General features: G+C 40.5%; 1 protein-coding gene across 2 annotated transcripts in view; it reads right to left on the bottom strand.

Annotated features, from left to right (window-relative positions):
* The window catches only part of LARS2 (leucyl-tRNA synthetase 2, mitochondrial), a 161,609-nt gene that overhangs the window by 118,528 nt on the left and 26,339 nt on the right, over positions 1–16,742 (bottom strand). For both annotated transcript variants that reach the window (XM_029243573.1, XM_029243575.1), the window contains exons 4-5: positions 8,777–8,868; positions 5,930–5,990 (exon numbers count right to left, since the gene is read on the bottom strand). In XM_029243573.1, the coding sequence (XP_029099406.1) occupies positions 5,930–5,990; positions 8,777–8,868 (153 nt within the window). The remainder of the gene's footprint in view (positions 1–5,929; positions 5,991–8,776; positions 8,869–16,742) is intronic.

The following is a 16,742-nucleotide window of genomic DNA, read 5'->3' as shown; positions in this document are numbered from 1 at the left end:
CTGCGCCCGTGAGCCATGGCCGCTGAGCCTGCGCGTCCGGAGCCTGTTGCTCCGCGGCGGGAGAGGCCACAACAGTGAGAGGCCCGCGTACCGCAAAAAAAAAAAAAAAAATGACCAAGAGAATATAAAGATGGGGGCCGAGGGGACTGCACCAATACAGGAAATAACAGAGGTGCCACTGACATGCCAGAAATGACAAGGAATTTTCGCAGATGGGACTAGGTTGAAGAAAAATACCGTAAGCCAAATAGCATCTCCCCCTCTTAAGGACAGACTGGGTTCTTGAGAAGCAGGGCTCTGGCACCCCTTACTTGAAACGGCAAATCCAGAGGGGAGAGTGGGCTACAGAGCAGGTGAAAAGCCCACCAACTGGACACGCCTGTCTGTGGTGCCTCAGAAGCATTTGAAGCAGTCAGGGTGTCACAGGGGCATCTGTGATACCACAACTCACACCCGGGTAAAGATCAGAGCAAAGAGAAAGATGCCCCAGGAGCTATGGGTTCCCCGAACCCGGAGAGAAATGAATGAGGCAGAGAGTATGACAGAGCTTCCACTCTGCTCCCCTCATGCTGATGGATCCCTAAACTGATACACTAGTCCACTTCACTCAGGAAATTGGGGAAAAATCCACAAGGTGTCTATGAAAAGCTTCTGAAACAAACAAGGAGAGCACAGCATTTCAAACTTGTAAAAAGATTTATTACAAGAAGCAAAAATAATTTTTCAAGAGCATCACCTTGTATTCTCAAGAAAATTTTTGAACATACACAGTCTATGAAATGAGATAAGATAGCAAAATAAGAAGGAAAAAAAAGCAGTTGGCCAAGAGGCTTGGGAAAGAAAATGGGAACTGAATGAGATGAGGAACACTAAGAATCAATCTAAAAATACAACAGCATGACTATCTGCATTAGAAACCATATAAAGCAGCCCTGGTTCAATAGAAACTGAATCAGTGATGTGGAAAGCAAACGTGAGTTCTCCCAAAAGGTAGAGAAGAACAAAGGGACCAAAATCATGAGAAAGATGGTGAAAACAATGGAGGACAGAGAATAGAGCAAACACTCAAAGTCAGTGTTCTTGAGAAAGAGAGTCCAGAAAACCAACAGGAGGAAATACCTACACTGCAGATCAAAAGTGGTCACCAAGCACCAGGCAAAATTAAAATGAAAGGATGGACACTGAGCTACACTTTGATGAAAATTTTAAATGGAAAAGGCAGAGACAGGAGTCCGACAAGCATCAAAACGAGGGTAGAAAGATCACTGTATTACAAAGAGATGATCTGGGCTGGCCTCAGACTTCTCCATCAGAGGCCAATGGGCCAGATGGTGGTCATTCCATAAATCTACACATGTGATTAAATTGTACAGAGCTACTACTACTACTCCTACACACACACACACACACACACAGTGTGTACATATAAAAACTGGTGAAATCTGAATAAAATTTGTACTCTAGTTAATAGTAGTGTGCCAATGTTAATCTCCTGGTTTTGATATTATATTGTAGTTGTATAAAATGTTATCATTGGAAGAAGCTGGGTGAAGGGTCCATAGGATCTGTCTATACTATCTTGGCAACTTCCTGTAAGTCTATAATTTGTATTTTTTTTAAGACAGTAAATCAAGGATCAAGGTCTACTAAAGAGATGTGAAAGAAAAAAGAATTCCATATCCCAGTAAGTTGCTGGTCATAGGTGAAAGCAATGAAAAGTCATTCTCCATTATGAAAATAACATGTAATATCGGAAGATTCAAAGCAAGAGCTAAAATATCTAAACATTTTCTTTCATGAATCTAAATTGTGAAAATGGGCAATCATGCTCTATGAGGTCATGCTCTATAAGGTCTATGATGAGCACTGAAACTAGTTAAGAAGCATTCAGTTTAAGTAATTTGCTATGAAAATGATTCTAAAACCAAAAGCAAAGATCTATGTATAAGGAATGATACATGATAAGAAAAATTTCAATAAGAAGAAATTAGGGGGCTTCCCTGGGGTCACAGTAGTTGAGAATCTGCCTGCCAATGCAGGGGACACAGGTTCGTGCCCCGGTCTGGGAAGATCCCACATGCTGCGGAGCAACTAGGCCCGTGCACCACAACTACTGAGCCTGCGCGTTTGGAGCCTGTGCTCCGCAACAAGAGAGGCTGCGATAGTGAGAGGCCCGTGCACCACGATGAAGAGTGGCCCCCGCTTGCCGCAACTAGAGAAAGCCCTCGCACAGAAATGAAGACCCAACACAGCCAGAAATAAAAAAATAAGTTAATTAATTAAAAAAAAAGAAGAAGAAGAAATTAGGCCTAAAATCTCAGAACATACCCAAAAAAACCTCTGGAAAATAGATTTAGAAAGTGGAAAGTGTGGGACTTCCCTGGTAGCACAGTGGTTAAGAATCCACCTGCCAATGCAAGGGACATGGGTTCGGTCCCTGGTCCAGGAATATCCCACATGCTGCGGAGCAACTAAGTCCATGTGCCACAACTACCGAGCCTGCACTCTAGAGCCCATGAGCCACAACTACTGAGCCCACGTGCTGCAACTACTGAAGCCCATGCACCTAGAGCCCATTCTCCGCAACAAGAGAAACCACCACAATGAGAAGCCCACTCACCGCAACAAAGAGTAGCCCCTGCTCGCTGCAACTAGAGAAAGCCTGCGTGCAGCAATGAAGACCCAATGCTGCCAGCTAATCTCCTTATCTTATTGACACATGGGAGGCAAAAACATATGTTCAGTTTTATTTTTTATGTTGATACTAAACACGTGGTTTAAGACCCTTACAGCTATCTTTTAGCACAATAAAGAATTGCTATACTAGTTATAAAAATAAATACAAATAACTTACACTTCCCTGTTACAAAGACTTTAGATTAGCTAAAAGGTTTCCCCCATATGCTTTGTCCATCTTTTAATTTTTTTAAATTAATTGTATACACAAGTGATGCACCAAAAGAATTCAACAAATAAAGGATAAAATTTTTTTCAAATGGGCAAAATATATCAAGGAAACAGAAACACAAGATAGTAGAGATGGCACTGTCAGTATCAGACAATAAGAAGAAACTTCTGTTACCTGGTATTAGAGCCAATTATAAAGCAACTGTAACTAAAAATAGCTTAGCAATGACATAGTAATAAATGGATCAAATGAACAGAGACAGAACTTAGTGTATAATAACAGTGTAAAAGAAGATGGCTATAATAAAGCTAGCCTTTTAAATCAATGAGGAAAAGAATGTTTGAAAATCAAAGACAAAAACAATTGGTTATTCAGAAAAAGGAGGAATTCCTTATCTTATATCATATACTAAAATAATTCCAGTTGAGTTAAATGCAAAAATTAAACAAAAGATTGAGAATAAAAATGTATTTATCTGAAAGGCCTTTCCAAATACATATTTGTGTGCTAACAATAATCCCACTACAAACAAAATGCAAGGCAAATGATAAATTGAGGGAAAATATTTGTAACAAAATGAAAATCATTAAGAAAAGGACAAACACCCTCTAACTATATGGGCAAAAGACACGATTAGATTATTCACACACACACTCCCTCCCCAAATTCAAACATTCATTAAAAGCACGGAAAAACTCATCACTAATAACAAAAGAAGTACAGGTGAAAACAACTATATAATAACCTGGGAGTGTAAATATGTATAACCTTTATGGAGGATAATTTGGCAATAGCAAAGTAACATAAGCAAATTATACCTTTAAGTATCTTTAAATTCAAGTACTGTAAGCTTTAAACTTGCTCATGGTTTTTTGAGAAGTCATATTAAAGAAATAAAATATGTGTACTAAAGTATCTGCTCCAAGTGCGGGGGGTGAGCACAGCAGTCATAAAGTGGCCAGTGGATTAGCCCAGCCCTGCCACTTGGGTGACCAGCAATAAAACGATCTCAATAAAATCACCCACATTTTAGAGCTTTCTAGAGATCTGAAGAGAGAATTATGGGTGCCTGGCCCATGGGAATTGTTCAGTAACTATTAGACACTGATAGAAGGGGTGGTGATATTTATCTACAATCCTGCACTAACAGGTTCAAAATCCCTTATCTGAAATGCTTGTGGTCCGACTGTGGTGCTTCAGAACTAAGACCTTTTTGGATATGAAAAGGTAACAGTATATTTACCTAACTAGGTCTGGGAGAGCACCTAGTAATCAATTACATCACTATTCCTAGAGTAAAATATATGAATATTCATTCTAAGTGAGATAAACATCAGTTCAGGTCAGATTTTGCAGTCAAATGAGTTACGGAAAAACTTTTCGTTTTTACAGCTTTCTGGACTTCAGATTTTTACAAGAGTGATTGAGAACCTATATTTATAACAGAGGAACATTAGAATCTATCTAAACACATGATAATAAGGGGTAGGTTACATAAATTATGATACATTCATAAGATGGAAAACTACACAGCTATAAAAAGTCACTTTTTCCAAAGAATATTTAATAAACTGGGAAAATGTTCATGAATAGCAGGTAAAAAAAAGCAAAATAAAAAACACAAATTATGAATTCTATTTTGCAAAAGTAAATTATATAATATTCCAGAATAAAAGACTACGAGGAACCATACAAGGACGTTAAATTAACCACATTGTGGTTAACCACATTAACCACATTATGTTCTTCCTTATACTTTTCTGCATTTTCTAATCTTCTATGATAATCAGGAAAACAATCCATTAATTTTTGAACTATTTATGGTTGCTGTTCCTGCGTAGGACTAGGCTCGTTCTCATCCTAGAGGGTTAACAAGCCCATCTCTACTCTCAAGGAATTTACCAACGCATCTCTGGAGAGCTGAGGGCATTACTCAGTTCTCTCCACATTAGAATGCAGTTCATTCTTCATCAGCACTTCCCCACTGGCTCCTTAGGACAACTTGACTCAGGCACCAGGACTTTTTCACACCTCTGCCAAATGAAACCCTGGTGACCTTGCAAGTTAGTGATAAAAATGGCATCAGTGCTACAATAAGAACTTGATTCAACCCATGACCTTATCTAAAGAAGCTAAAAAAGAAAAAAAAGCAGGGACTGTTTAAACGTGTTTGATTTTCACTTTTTTACTGTACTCATCAAATTGCAATCATTTAAGAAATTATGGGGGAGGAGGAGAAGGTGACTGCATTTGGGTTTGCTCCAGGTGCTTCGCATGAGTAAAAGGATATGAACTTGAACTTGACAGACCCAGCAATGAAAAGCATTTTGTGGAGTTAGTGGGATGCTAAGAGAGATCACGACATTGGTTCGTGGAGAGGACAAGCAAGAGTTCATCTTACCTAACAGACCACTCATCAATGTCTAAGGGGTGGTCTTTGGCCAGAGCTTTAAAGGGCTCAGCCGTATTTAGTGTGGGTGTTCCTAACACCCAGGTGGTCTTCACTGAACTCCACCCAGGTCTGGAATTCTCCAGTGGTTTAATACACAGTTTGAAAACATTTTATACCAAAAGGCTTTTTGTTATAAGCCTCAATTCCAAACATGGGACAAGAGATAAATGATCCATCAACCTACACCTAATCACCTAAAGGGACCACATGGGTTGATATTTAATCACTTTTACATAGATTCCAATAGTCTTTTTAAACTATTGCTGAGAACACGGAAATCCTTGTGCAAAGATTTTGCCACACATAAATAATAGCCAACTGTGAAGTTAAATAAGAAGTTAACTCTCTTAGCTTAATCCCACAGAAAATTACTTGTTTGCAGGCAAATTATCCACTGGGGATACTTTTTTATTTGTGGAGTGCTAATCCTTCCCCCCTGCTTTCTGCCACCCTTCTTTTCCTCCTTCCTCCCAACCTGAAGAGAAGGAAGATAAAGTAAATGTGCACAATCCCCCATTCAATCAGGACCTTGGTTAAAATAAAGACCTTCCAGGAAAAAGGTGACTTACTCTATCCCAGCTGAAACACAGGCCCAGTCGATCAAGTTGTTTCCTCATGTGTCTAATATTACTGTGAAACAAAGGGAAAAGAGTTTGGATTTTAGAAACAGGAAAAGCCATAAACAAACTACACTTTGAGAATGTGAAAAGGAAACTGGAAAAGTCTAGATTATTCCAAAGGGCTTTAAGTGTTGTTTCGCCCTGGCGAAGAAATTAATTACTAAGAATCCGTGAAAATATCTGCCTAGTAGAAGACACCTATTCTTTGGACCCTTGCAAAATCCACTAAAAACCATGATAGTCTTTGGTCCTAGGGACTAACCCTTTCCCAGGCCATTCAGGAAGGCAACCCTTCTGATTTGTGCACTCCTGGCCCATCCATATGCCTGTATTCTGCACAAATTTAAGCCAAGCATTTACAAATTTAAAAGCGACTGAAAAGAAAAATCTTAACATACAAATTGCGGGAATCGAAGAGGAGCCATACAGTGCTTTGTCAATCAAAACCTAAAACCGAAAACTCTCCAACAATTGGAAAAGAGGAGAGAAGTAAATTAATCAACTTTAATATAATATGAAATATTATTTACTTTTTTCTATTTAAATTTTTTAAATTAAAAAAAATTTTAACCTTTTTTATTGAAATATAGTTAATTTACAGTGCTGTGTTAGTTTCAGATATATAGTAAAGTGATTCAGTTATACATATATACATATAAATATATTTTTCAGATTATTTTCCATTATAGGTTATTACAAGACAGAGTATAGTTCCCTGTGCTATACAATAGGTCCTTGTTGTTTGTCTATTTTATATACAGTAATATGTATATGTTAATCCCAAACTCCTAATTTATTCCCCCCTGCCCCTCCCCACTATCTCCTTTGGTAACCATAAATTTGTTTTCTATGTCTGTGAGTCTATTTCTGTTTTGTAAGTAAGTTCATTTGTATCATTTTTTTTAGATTCTACACGTAAGTGATATCATATGATATTTGTCTTCCTCTGTCTGACTTCAGTTAATATGATGATCTCTAGGTCCTCTTTTTTCTTTTTAAAGAAAAAGGACTAATTAATTTCTACTGTGTCCCCTTTCAGTACAAGCAGACTGAAAATATGGAAAACCGAAGAAGTTCTCTAGGTGATCTCTGATTAGCTAACAATAGCTTATTTTAATTCCAAGCCTCGTGTTAAGCATTTTGCAGAAAAGTGCTTGCAACAGACTGAATGTTTGTGTCTCCCTCAAATTGTTATGTTAAAACCTAATCTCCAACGTAATGGTATTTTGAGGTAACCAAAGGTGCTATGAGAGGTAACCGGATTAGTGTCTTTATAAAAGAGACTCCAGAGAGCAACCTTGCCCCTTCTACCATGTCAAGACACAGAGAGAAGACAGCTGTCTATGAACCAAGAAGCAGGTCCTCACCAGACACCAAATCTGCAAGTGCCTTGATCTCGGACTTCCCAGCCTATAGAACTGAGAGAAATACATTTCTGTTGTTTATAAGCCACCCAGACTATGGTATTTTTGTTATAGCAGCTGACTAAGACAGTGCTTAATCTTTATCCATTCATAAGAGGTAGGAACTATGACTATCCCTCCTTTACAGATAAATAAACTGAGGCGGAGAGAGGTTAAGTAATTTGCTCAAGGTGAATGGCTAGGAAGAAGGAAAGGCAGGATTTGTACCTATGTGGCCTGATTCAGGGGCCATCTTCTTTACTGCTATGCTCTAGTTGGAGGAGCATACTACTCCTCCTTGGAGGAGTTGGCAAACTTTCTGTAAAGGACCAGATGGTAAATGTTTTCAGCTCTGTGAGCCATATGGTCTCTGTCACAACTACTCAGTTCTGCCATTGTATCATGAAAGCAGCCATGACCAATATATAAACAAATGGGTGTGGCTTGTGTTCCAATAAAACTTTATTTACAAAATCAGGCGGGGCCAAATTTGGCCCATGGAATTTGCCAATCCCTAGCCTAGCTTACATCAAATTTATACCATATTTGACCCATTTTATTTAAATCATTATTTCCTTTTTTCATCACTCCCGTTACTCTAGAATTAACCATAATTGGAAAAGTGGAAACTAGGGATTAGGAAGAAAAAAGACAAATAGATGGTGCAGAAGATATTTCTTTTTACAATGTAGCCTTGGGCAAGATAAAGCAAAGGGAGGTGAAAGACAATGGGGATAGACTTTGAACCGGGTAGGGTGAGGAAAGGCTTTGTGAAAGGGGCTGGAGTGAACCCAGAACATTCTGCTGGGTTCTGGTATAAGGCCCTCAAGGCTTTATCAGGAGGGAGAGGGATGGGCACTGCTGGCCCACAAGTACATGGAAGCCTGAGGCACAGTGGGTACTGAGAGTATGTCCTCCTTGGAGAAAGCCACACCCAGAATAAACTGGCCATATATTTCCTCGTTGAATATCTAAGTTCCTCTTCCTTCAGAATGGTGAAGGCAAAAAATTAACAGAATTTGCAGAGAAAATTATAATGTGGAATTTGTATATGGCTCAAACTACAGTCACGAAGATGAAGAGCACTGTAGAAATTTAACAAATGTCACCCTTTCCTTCTCCTTTTTCCTTCCAAACGCAAATACTCAAAGGAAGAATAACTAAATAACAAAGCATCAAAATGAACACATGAATGATATCCAAACCCTCTTTGTTATTTCTTAGATAAGAATACAGTGTGCAAAAAGGCAAACACCAAATACAGACAATCCTGTTTATTGCTTGGCAGACTGCAATGTTTTGTTTGCTTTACTTTCTATTTCTTGTGCACAGGTTAAAAAAATTGTTTAAGGGTTCTGTATACAAGTGCTTGAATATGCCTGTAAACATATACCTCTGCGTCCAACTTTCTGGATGTAGATTCCTCTCGATCGCAGCATTTTCGGCAGGCAATCCAAATGCATCCCATCCCATGGGATTGATAACCTAGCACCCAGAAAAGAAACATCAGCCGTGGCAGATTGCTAAAATCTTTATCAGTATGCTCTTCTGGGCAATGAGCAGGCATTCTCTCTTTCTAACACGTCTTATCCCTTTCCTGGATGATTTCAAACTATGCTTTTGAAAGCCAGCTGGCTATCTAAGACGTAAGCACAGAAGAGAATTTAGAAGGTTATACACCAAGGTGCCAATAGCAGTTATCTCTGAGTAGGTATTTTCGTGACTAGTTTTTACTTTCTTCTTCTTCTTGTCTGTATTGTGTGTAATGAACCCAAAGCGTTTTTCTGAAATTATAAAAAGTTTCTTTTAATTTCAAAAATAGGTATATATAAAAATATATATAGGCATTCAAAATGCTCACCTCGTGTTAGATTTTCCAGTTAAGGAGTTGTGCTGTCCAATAGGGTAGCCCCTAGCCACATGTGGTTATATAAATTTAAACTTAAATTAGTTAAAATTAATTAAAATTTAAAATTCAGTTCCTCAGTCACACTAGCCACTTTTGAAGTGTACAATAAGCCACTCTGAATCACCTCCTATAAGATATTTCCATTTTCCAAAGAACAGGGGATCCTAAGATCTCAGAGCTCGAAGAAGCTTTTGAAATATATCCTCCATCCCCACTCCTTTATTTGACAGTCCAAGCAACGATGGACCAACAAGAGTAAGCAGCCCAGCTAGGTCACACCAGAAGCAATTACTTCAGACCAGGATAGGCACTCATTTCTGCAAATGGATGACCAGTCACAGCTCAGCTGGCAGCTTCAATAGGAAGTTCTCTCAACCTAACTTACATGCCATGAATGGGAACAATGGCTTGAAACACAAGCTGTGGCATCAAGGGACAGACTCAGAAGGCTGGGCTCTCCACCCACTGCCAGGAAGGACACCTGCTTTGAAAACTCAGACTCCTACCCTTCTCTAATGCTGATTTTCAGCCACAAAGCCATAACCACAGCTTCTCCCAGAGCCATATTTCTGAAGCTTGCCTGTGGGTGAGGATGGCCTGAGGAGGCTCCAGTATTTCTAGAAAACAGCCCTTTACAGCTGGCCTTCTTACTTCCTATCAAGCTCCTGATCTGTCAACTGCCACAAGCTGAGTTTGTTTGTGTTTGTTTGTAATCATGCAGAGAACCTGAGCTTCTGTTCACATACATCTTGGATAGTGATGGACACTCAGACACACTTACTGGCACTACCTTATCACCCGCCCATATCATGATGGAACATTTTCCACTAAAGAAACAGGTCTCATTTTCTTTTATAAATAACTTTTTCCCCTGATTATTGAAATAATGCATGTTCACTACAAATAGTCTTGATACATAGAGAAAAATATTCAGAAGAAAATAAAATACCCTTAATTCTACCATATAGCCATACATAACTGTTATTTGGTAAATTTATATCCAATTTTTAACAATTGGGATCATATTATTTCTGTGTGTTGTTTTTTTTTCATTGTGCACCTAGAGTTTTCTTCCATCTTTCTGTCTTGTTCAAAGACTCTCTGAGATGCAAATGAGTATCACCCATGGCCACCTCTGCCTCAGGTCCATAAGCACCTACAATTTAGTGTCCCGAACTGGATTCACACTCGAATCCCAGTGCCCAGATCCGTTCTCTCCCTAGTCCCTCTTAGCAGGTGGCAGTAAGAGAACAGGCATGGCCCTCCCAGTGGCAGAAGCCACTTGCCTTACATCGTCCTTCCATTCTGCACATTATTATTTTTTAATTAGGTTTTAGTTCTGATGGAACAATTCCATCTCAAGAATGAAGACCATGCATCTAAAATCAGAGCTGCTCTAACTCCTTTGGCTAGTGAGTGGGAAATGCAATAAAGGCTGGCTCCTTGGGAGGCTGTGTGGTTTTGGGGGAAATGTCCTAACCCAAACCTGCCATTTACTGGCAGTGGGACCTGAGGCACATCACTTACCCTGAGTCCCAACTATCAACTGTGACTGAAAGCAGCCACCCAAATCGTTGAGAATTACACACTAAGATGTATGTGGTGCACCCAGCACAGTACAGGCACCCAGTAAACGGCAGGGCTGGCTGCAGTGGCAGCTGCCGTTGTCTGTTTGATCTTCAGCACCTCACAACATCGCACATCACCGATTCCCTCGTCAGGACCTCAGCCCATGTCTCTTTGGCCACATTCATTATGGTGGTTCTGTGACAACAGACAGGGAGACCCCTTGACCTCACACACATCCTCATCCATGTACAATCCTAAGGGTGTGTTACTTATGATAAGAGCCTCTGTAGCAGGTTGGTGCCAGGCATTGGAAGTTCTTAACCAAACCGAACAGACCATGAGGCTCAAAGGGCCAGCCGTTTGGCCTTCTTTTCCATGAAAGGGGCGCATCAGTTCTTCTTTCGCGCATAATTAGTGGCTCAGATCAGGTGCTTCATTTGAAAGTAGCCCAGCTGTTCTTGCCATGGCTGACTGGAGCAGGGGCAGTCCATGAGCAGAAGCAGCCATCTGTGTGCTGGGTAGGAAGGGCCCTGCCCAGTAGATTTTGCTATATCAGGGGTGGTGGTAGGTCTGATCCACTCAGGTCTGCTTTCTGTACGGGATACAGACTTGGTGAACAACAGTGCTATGGATCTCTCCAGTTTGCTGCTGCTCCAGTCTGGTTTGCAACATCCTCTGCCGTGCTTCCCAGTCCTGGAAATCTGGGAAGAGTGGAATGCCCTGGCCTGCCAGCCTAAGATAACATGACTCCCGGGGAATTCCCTCACAGTCCAGCGGTTAGGACTCCGCGCTCTCACTGCCAAGAGCCCGGATTCAATCCATGGTCAAGGAACTAAGATCCTGCAAGCCATGCGGCACAGCCAAAAAAAAAATGACATGACTCCCAAGCTATCACATTCAATCCCTGCATCCACGCTCCTGAGGTCAGTCGGAATAGGCTCCTCTTCTTTTTCCTTAATTGGATGTTTCTCAAATTACGAGCATAACACAAGCTTATTTTAACAAGTGAAATGACACAATACATGATATATAAAGGCAAAGCTGATCATCTCCCCCAGCCCCAACTCCTATTCTCAACTCCTTGATGTAACCAACGTCAGCCTTTGTATCCTTCCATACCTTTCTCTTCACTCAAACAAAGATACACATACATATATATATATATATATATATATATATATATATATATAGGAGCTGGATGGTTTGTTTTTATGGAAATAGAACCTGTCATACACTATTTTATGACCTTTTTTTTCATTTAATGTATCATGGACATCTGTACAAAATATGTTAAGTACGTGTGTGTGTGTATACATGTCTTTTAAAAAGATTCTAACATTCCCTAGGAATATCTAGTCTTTGTAGTTTTAGGAAGTTGTCAAAACATAACCCAATCCAGTTGATCTTTCAGACCTGAGGTCTCTTTTCCTCTTGCTAAATGTGTCCTACCCGAAGTGTTTCATCTTTCCAAACAGCACCCTCCCCTTCTGGCAAAATGCTCCTCCTCCTACTTCATATGGTCCTGCTGCAGACGGCAAATCACAAAACCCACCCCTCTGGCCACAGAGGGAGCACCTGGTGGAGATGTCTAAGAAAATACTGCTGGCATGTGGACAGATGCAGAAATGGGAGGCAGAGACTAGGGATACTCATGTGCTCCCAGGACACGGGCCCAATTCCTAGTGGGCCCCATTCCTACAACATTTCCTTTGGTTCTGTGAGTTACACCAGGATTTGTAAAAACACACAAAATCTCCTTTTTTGCTTAAACTGGTCTGAGTTGGGTTTCAGTCCCTGGTAGCCAAGAATCCTGACTAAAACACTCACCCTTTAGAATACAGCTTTCTCTTGAGTACTGCTTAACCCATAGATGAAAAACATTTCCTTCACAGATTTTTCTTTTTAATTTTCAAGAGCTAAAAATAATAATAATCCCATGTTGGGGATCTGTGCTTGATTAGTAGAAAGTTCTGAAATACTTCCATGGATAACACTAGAGTACAGCTTCCAGCGATGCTTTAATTCTCCTAGGGCTACTTCGCTGGCAGAATAATGTAACTGTTGTATAACCATGTTCCACAAGAAAGAGGAAAACTTAATTATCACTTGTTTTCTTCATTGGAACTGCCAAAATGGCACCAGTTCAATGTTTCTGCTTATTAACATTGTTAGGTTACCATCCATGTTTTTAAATAAAGTCAATACAGAGACAGTCAAAAAATCAGTCTGGATTTATGTAATATACTTATTCATTTCTATTTTTGTTTTCAGATGAAATTAACATGAAAAGATATTCTTAGTTCACATGTTACCCCAAGCTGTCTATGAAAATATAGTTAGGGAAGGAAGAGTCAAGAGGGTGGTGTGGGAAGACGCAGAGTTAGCGCCTCCCCATAACTAGGGCACCTGCCTGCTGCTGGTGGGGGACTCTGATGCCCAAGGAGACAGGAGGAACCCCAAAGTGAACCGGTAGGACGTAGGGGGGTTGAGGGCAGAGAAGTGGAGGTCAGACAGGATTGACACCCCTGAGGCTGGTGAGATCAGGAGAGGCAGGCAGGAGGGACTCTCTGGGAAGCGTGGGAGGGGAGCAGAGCGGGATCGCCTGGCCCACTTGGGCAGGGGAGCCTGCTGAGCTCCCAAGCCGGTACCCGCCCTCCAAACCCCCCTCCAGGCTGCGTTGGTCCTTGGGGGCATAGGAGGGAGGCTAGGGAGATCAGTAGAGGCACGCAGGAGGGGCCCTCCCAGACCAGAGGAGAGGAGAAGAGGGCGTTTGCCCCACCCACTCGAGCCCAGGAAGCCTGCTGGGCTCCCAGGTGAGGTCCCCTACCATCTGAGACCAGAGGTGGGGGGCACACCTGGGTCCCTTCTGTTCCTTGAGCCTAAGCTCCACCCCCCCACAGCCCCCAGGGCCTTTCCCAGCCCCACGGGTCCTGAGCATTGGCCCCACCCACTACCCAAACCTTGCCTTTGCTTAGGCCCCGCCCTCCACAGCAAAGGCCTTCCCCGCCTCCACTTTTTTTTTCTTTTCCCTCCTCCACTTTTTTTACTATCGTGGTACTGATGTACCTTCAAGTTGTTGATGCATCTATAATTTTATTTTTATATTCTTCCTAACATATCTGTTAGTTTCCTAGGCTAATTTTATTTTTTACTTTGTTATTGTTCTTTTTTTTCATTTTATTTATTTGTTTTTGCCACCTCAGGCGGCTTGTGGGAACTTAGTTCACGAGCCTGGGGTCGGGCCAAAGATCCTGTGGTGGGAGGTCCGAGTCTGAACCACTGGACTAACAGAGAACCTCAGACACCACGGAATATTCATCCAAGTGAGGTCTCACGGAGTTCCTCATCTCAGCACCAAGACCCAGCTCTACCCAATAGCCTACAAACTCCAGGGCTGGAAGCCTCAGGCCAAACAACCAGTAAGACAGGAACACAATCCCACTCATAAAAAAAAAAAAAAAAAAAAAAATGAGATGGCAAAAAAATATGTCACAGATGAAGGAGCAAGGTAAAAACCTACAAGACCAAATAAATGAAGAGGAAACAGGCAATCTACCTGAAAAAGAATTCAGAGTAATGATAGTAAAGATGATCCAGAATCTCGGAAATAGAATGCAGGCACTGATGGAGAAAATACAAGAAATGTTTAACAAAGATCTAGAAGAACTAAGGAACAAACAAACAAAGATGAACAACACAATAAAAGAAATGGAAAATACACTAGAAGGAATCAAAAACAGAATAACTGAAACAGAACAAATAAGTGAGCTGGAGGACAAAATGGTGAAAATAAGATCAGAATAAAGAAAAAAGAATGAAAAGAATTGAAGACAATCTCAGAGACCTCTGGGACAACACTAAAAACACCAACATTCGAATTATAGGGGTCCCAGAAGAAGAAGAGAAAAAGAAAGGGTCTGAGAAAATATTTGAAGAGATTATAGTTGAAAACTTCCCTAACATGGGAAAGGAAATAGTCACCCAAGTCCAGAAAGCACAGAGAGTCCCATACAGGATAAACCCTAGGAAAAACACACCAAGACACATATTAATCAAACTAACAAAAATTAAATTCAAAGATAAAATATTAAAAGCAGCAAGGGAGGGCTTCCCTGGTGGCGCAGTGGTTGGGAGTCCGCCTGCCAATGCAGGGGACACGGGTTCGTGCCCTGGTCCAGGAAGAGCCCACATGCCACAGAGCGGCTGGGCCCATGAGCCATGGCCGCTGAGCCTGCGCGTCCGGAGCCTGTGCTTCGCAATGGGAGAGGCCACAAGAGTGAGTAGGCCCGCGTACCGCAAAAAAAAAAAAAAAAAGCAGCAAGGGAAAAACAAAAAACAACATTACAAAGTAATCCCCATAAGGTTATCAGCTGATTTTCAGCGGAAGCTCTGCTGGCCATAAGGGAGTGGCAGGATATACTTAAACTGATGAAAGAGAAAAACCTACAACCAACATTACTCTACCCAGCAAGGATCTCATTCAGATTTGATGGAGAAATCAAAAGCTTTTCAGACAAGCAAAAGCTAAGAGAATTCAGCACCACCAAACCAGCTCTACAACAAATGCTAAAGAAACTACTCTAAGCGGGAAACACAAGAGAAGAAAAGGACCTATAAAAACAAACCCAGAACAATTAAGAAAATGGTCATAGGAACATACACATCGATAATTACCTTAAACGTGAATAGATTAAACGCTCCAACCAAAAGATATAGACTGGCTGAATGGATACAAAAACAAGACCCATATATATGCTGTCTACAAGAGACCCACTTCAGACCTAGGGACACATACAGACTGAAAGTGAGGGGATGGAAAAACATATCCCATGCAAATGGAAATCAAAAGAAAGCTGAAGTAGCAATACTCATATCGGATAAAATAGGCTTTAAAATAAAGAATGTTACAAGACACAAGGAAGGACACTACATAATGATCAAGGGATCAATCTAAGAAGAAGATATAACAATTATAAATATATATGCACCCACATAAGGTCACCACAATACATAAGGCAACTGCTAACAGCTATAAGAGAGGAAATTGACAGAAACACAATAATAGTGGAGGACTTTAACACCTCACTTACACCAATGGACAGATCATCCAAACAGAAAATTAATAAGGAAACAGAAGCTTTAAATGACACAATAGACCAGATAGATTTAATTGATATTTACAGGACATTCCATGCAAAAACAGCAGATTACACTCTCTTCTCAAGTGCACATGGAACATTCTACAGGATAGATCACATCTTGGGTCACAAATCAAGCCTCAGTAAATTTTTAAGAAAATTGAAATCATATCAAGCATCTTTACTGACCACAAGGCTCTGAGATTAGAAATGAATTACAGGGAAAAAAACGTAAAAACCACAAACACATGGAGGCTAAACAATAACTTACTAAATAACCAAGAGATCACTGAACAAATCAAAGAGGAAATCAAAAAATACCAAGAGACAAATGACAATGAAAACACGATGATCCAAAACCTGTGGGATGCAGCAAAAGCAGTTCTAAGAGGGAAGTTTATAGCTATACAAGCCTGCCTCAAGAAACAAGAAGAATCTCAAATAAACAATCTAACCTTACACCTAAAGGAACTAGAGAAAGAAGAACAAACAAAACCCAAAGATAGCAGAAGGAAAGAAATCGTAAAGATCAGAGCAGAAATAAATGAAATAGAAACAAAGAACACAATAGCAAAGATCAATAAAACTAAAAGCTGGTTCTTTGAGAAGATAATCAAAATTGATAAACCATTAGCCAGACTCATCAAGAAAAAGAGGGAGAGGACTCAAATCAATAAAATTAGAAATGGAAAAGGAGAAGTTACAACAGACACCACAGAAATATAAAGCATCCTAAGAGACTA

This window comes from Monodon monoceros, unplaced genomic scaffold (genome assembly GCF_005190385.1).
Source record: "Monodon monoceros isolate NGI ecotype Baffin Bay Population unplaced genomic scaffold, NGI_Narwhal_1 Super_Scaffold_3, whole genome shotgun sequence".
Taxonomy (NCBI): Eukaryota; Metazoa; Chordata; class Mammalia; order Artiodactyla; family Monodontidae; genus Monodon; species Monodon monoceros.
Note: the sequence above shows the minus strand (reverse complement) of the source record. Positions and strands in the feature narration are given on the sequence as shown.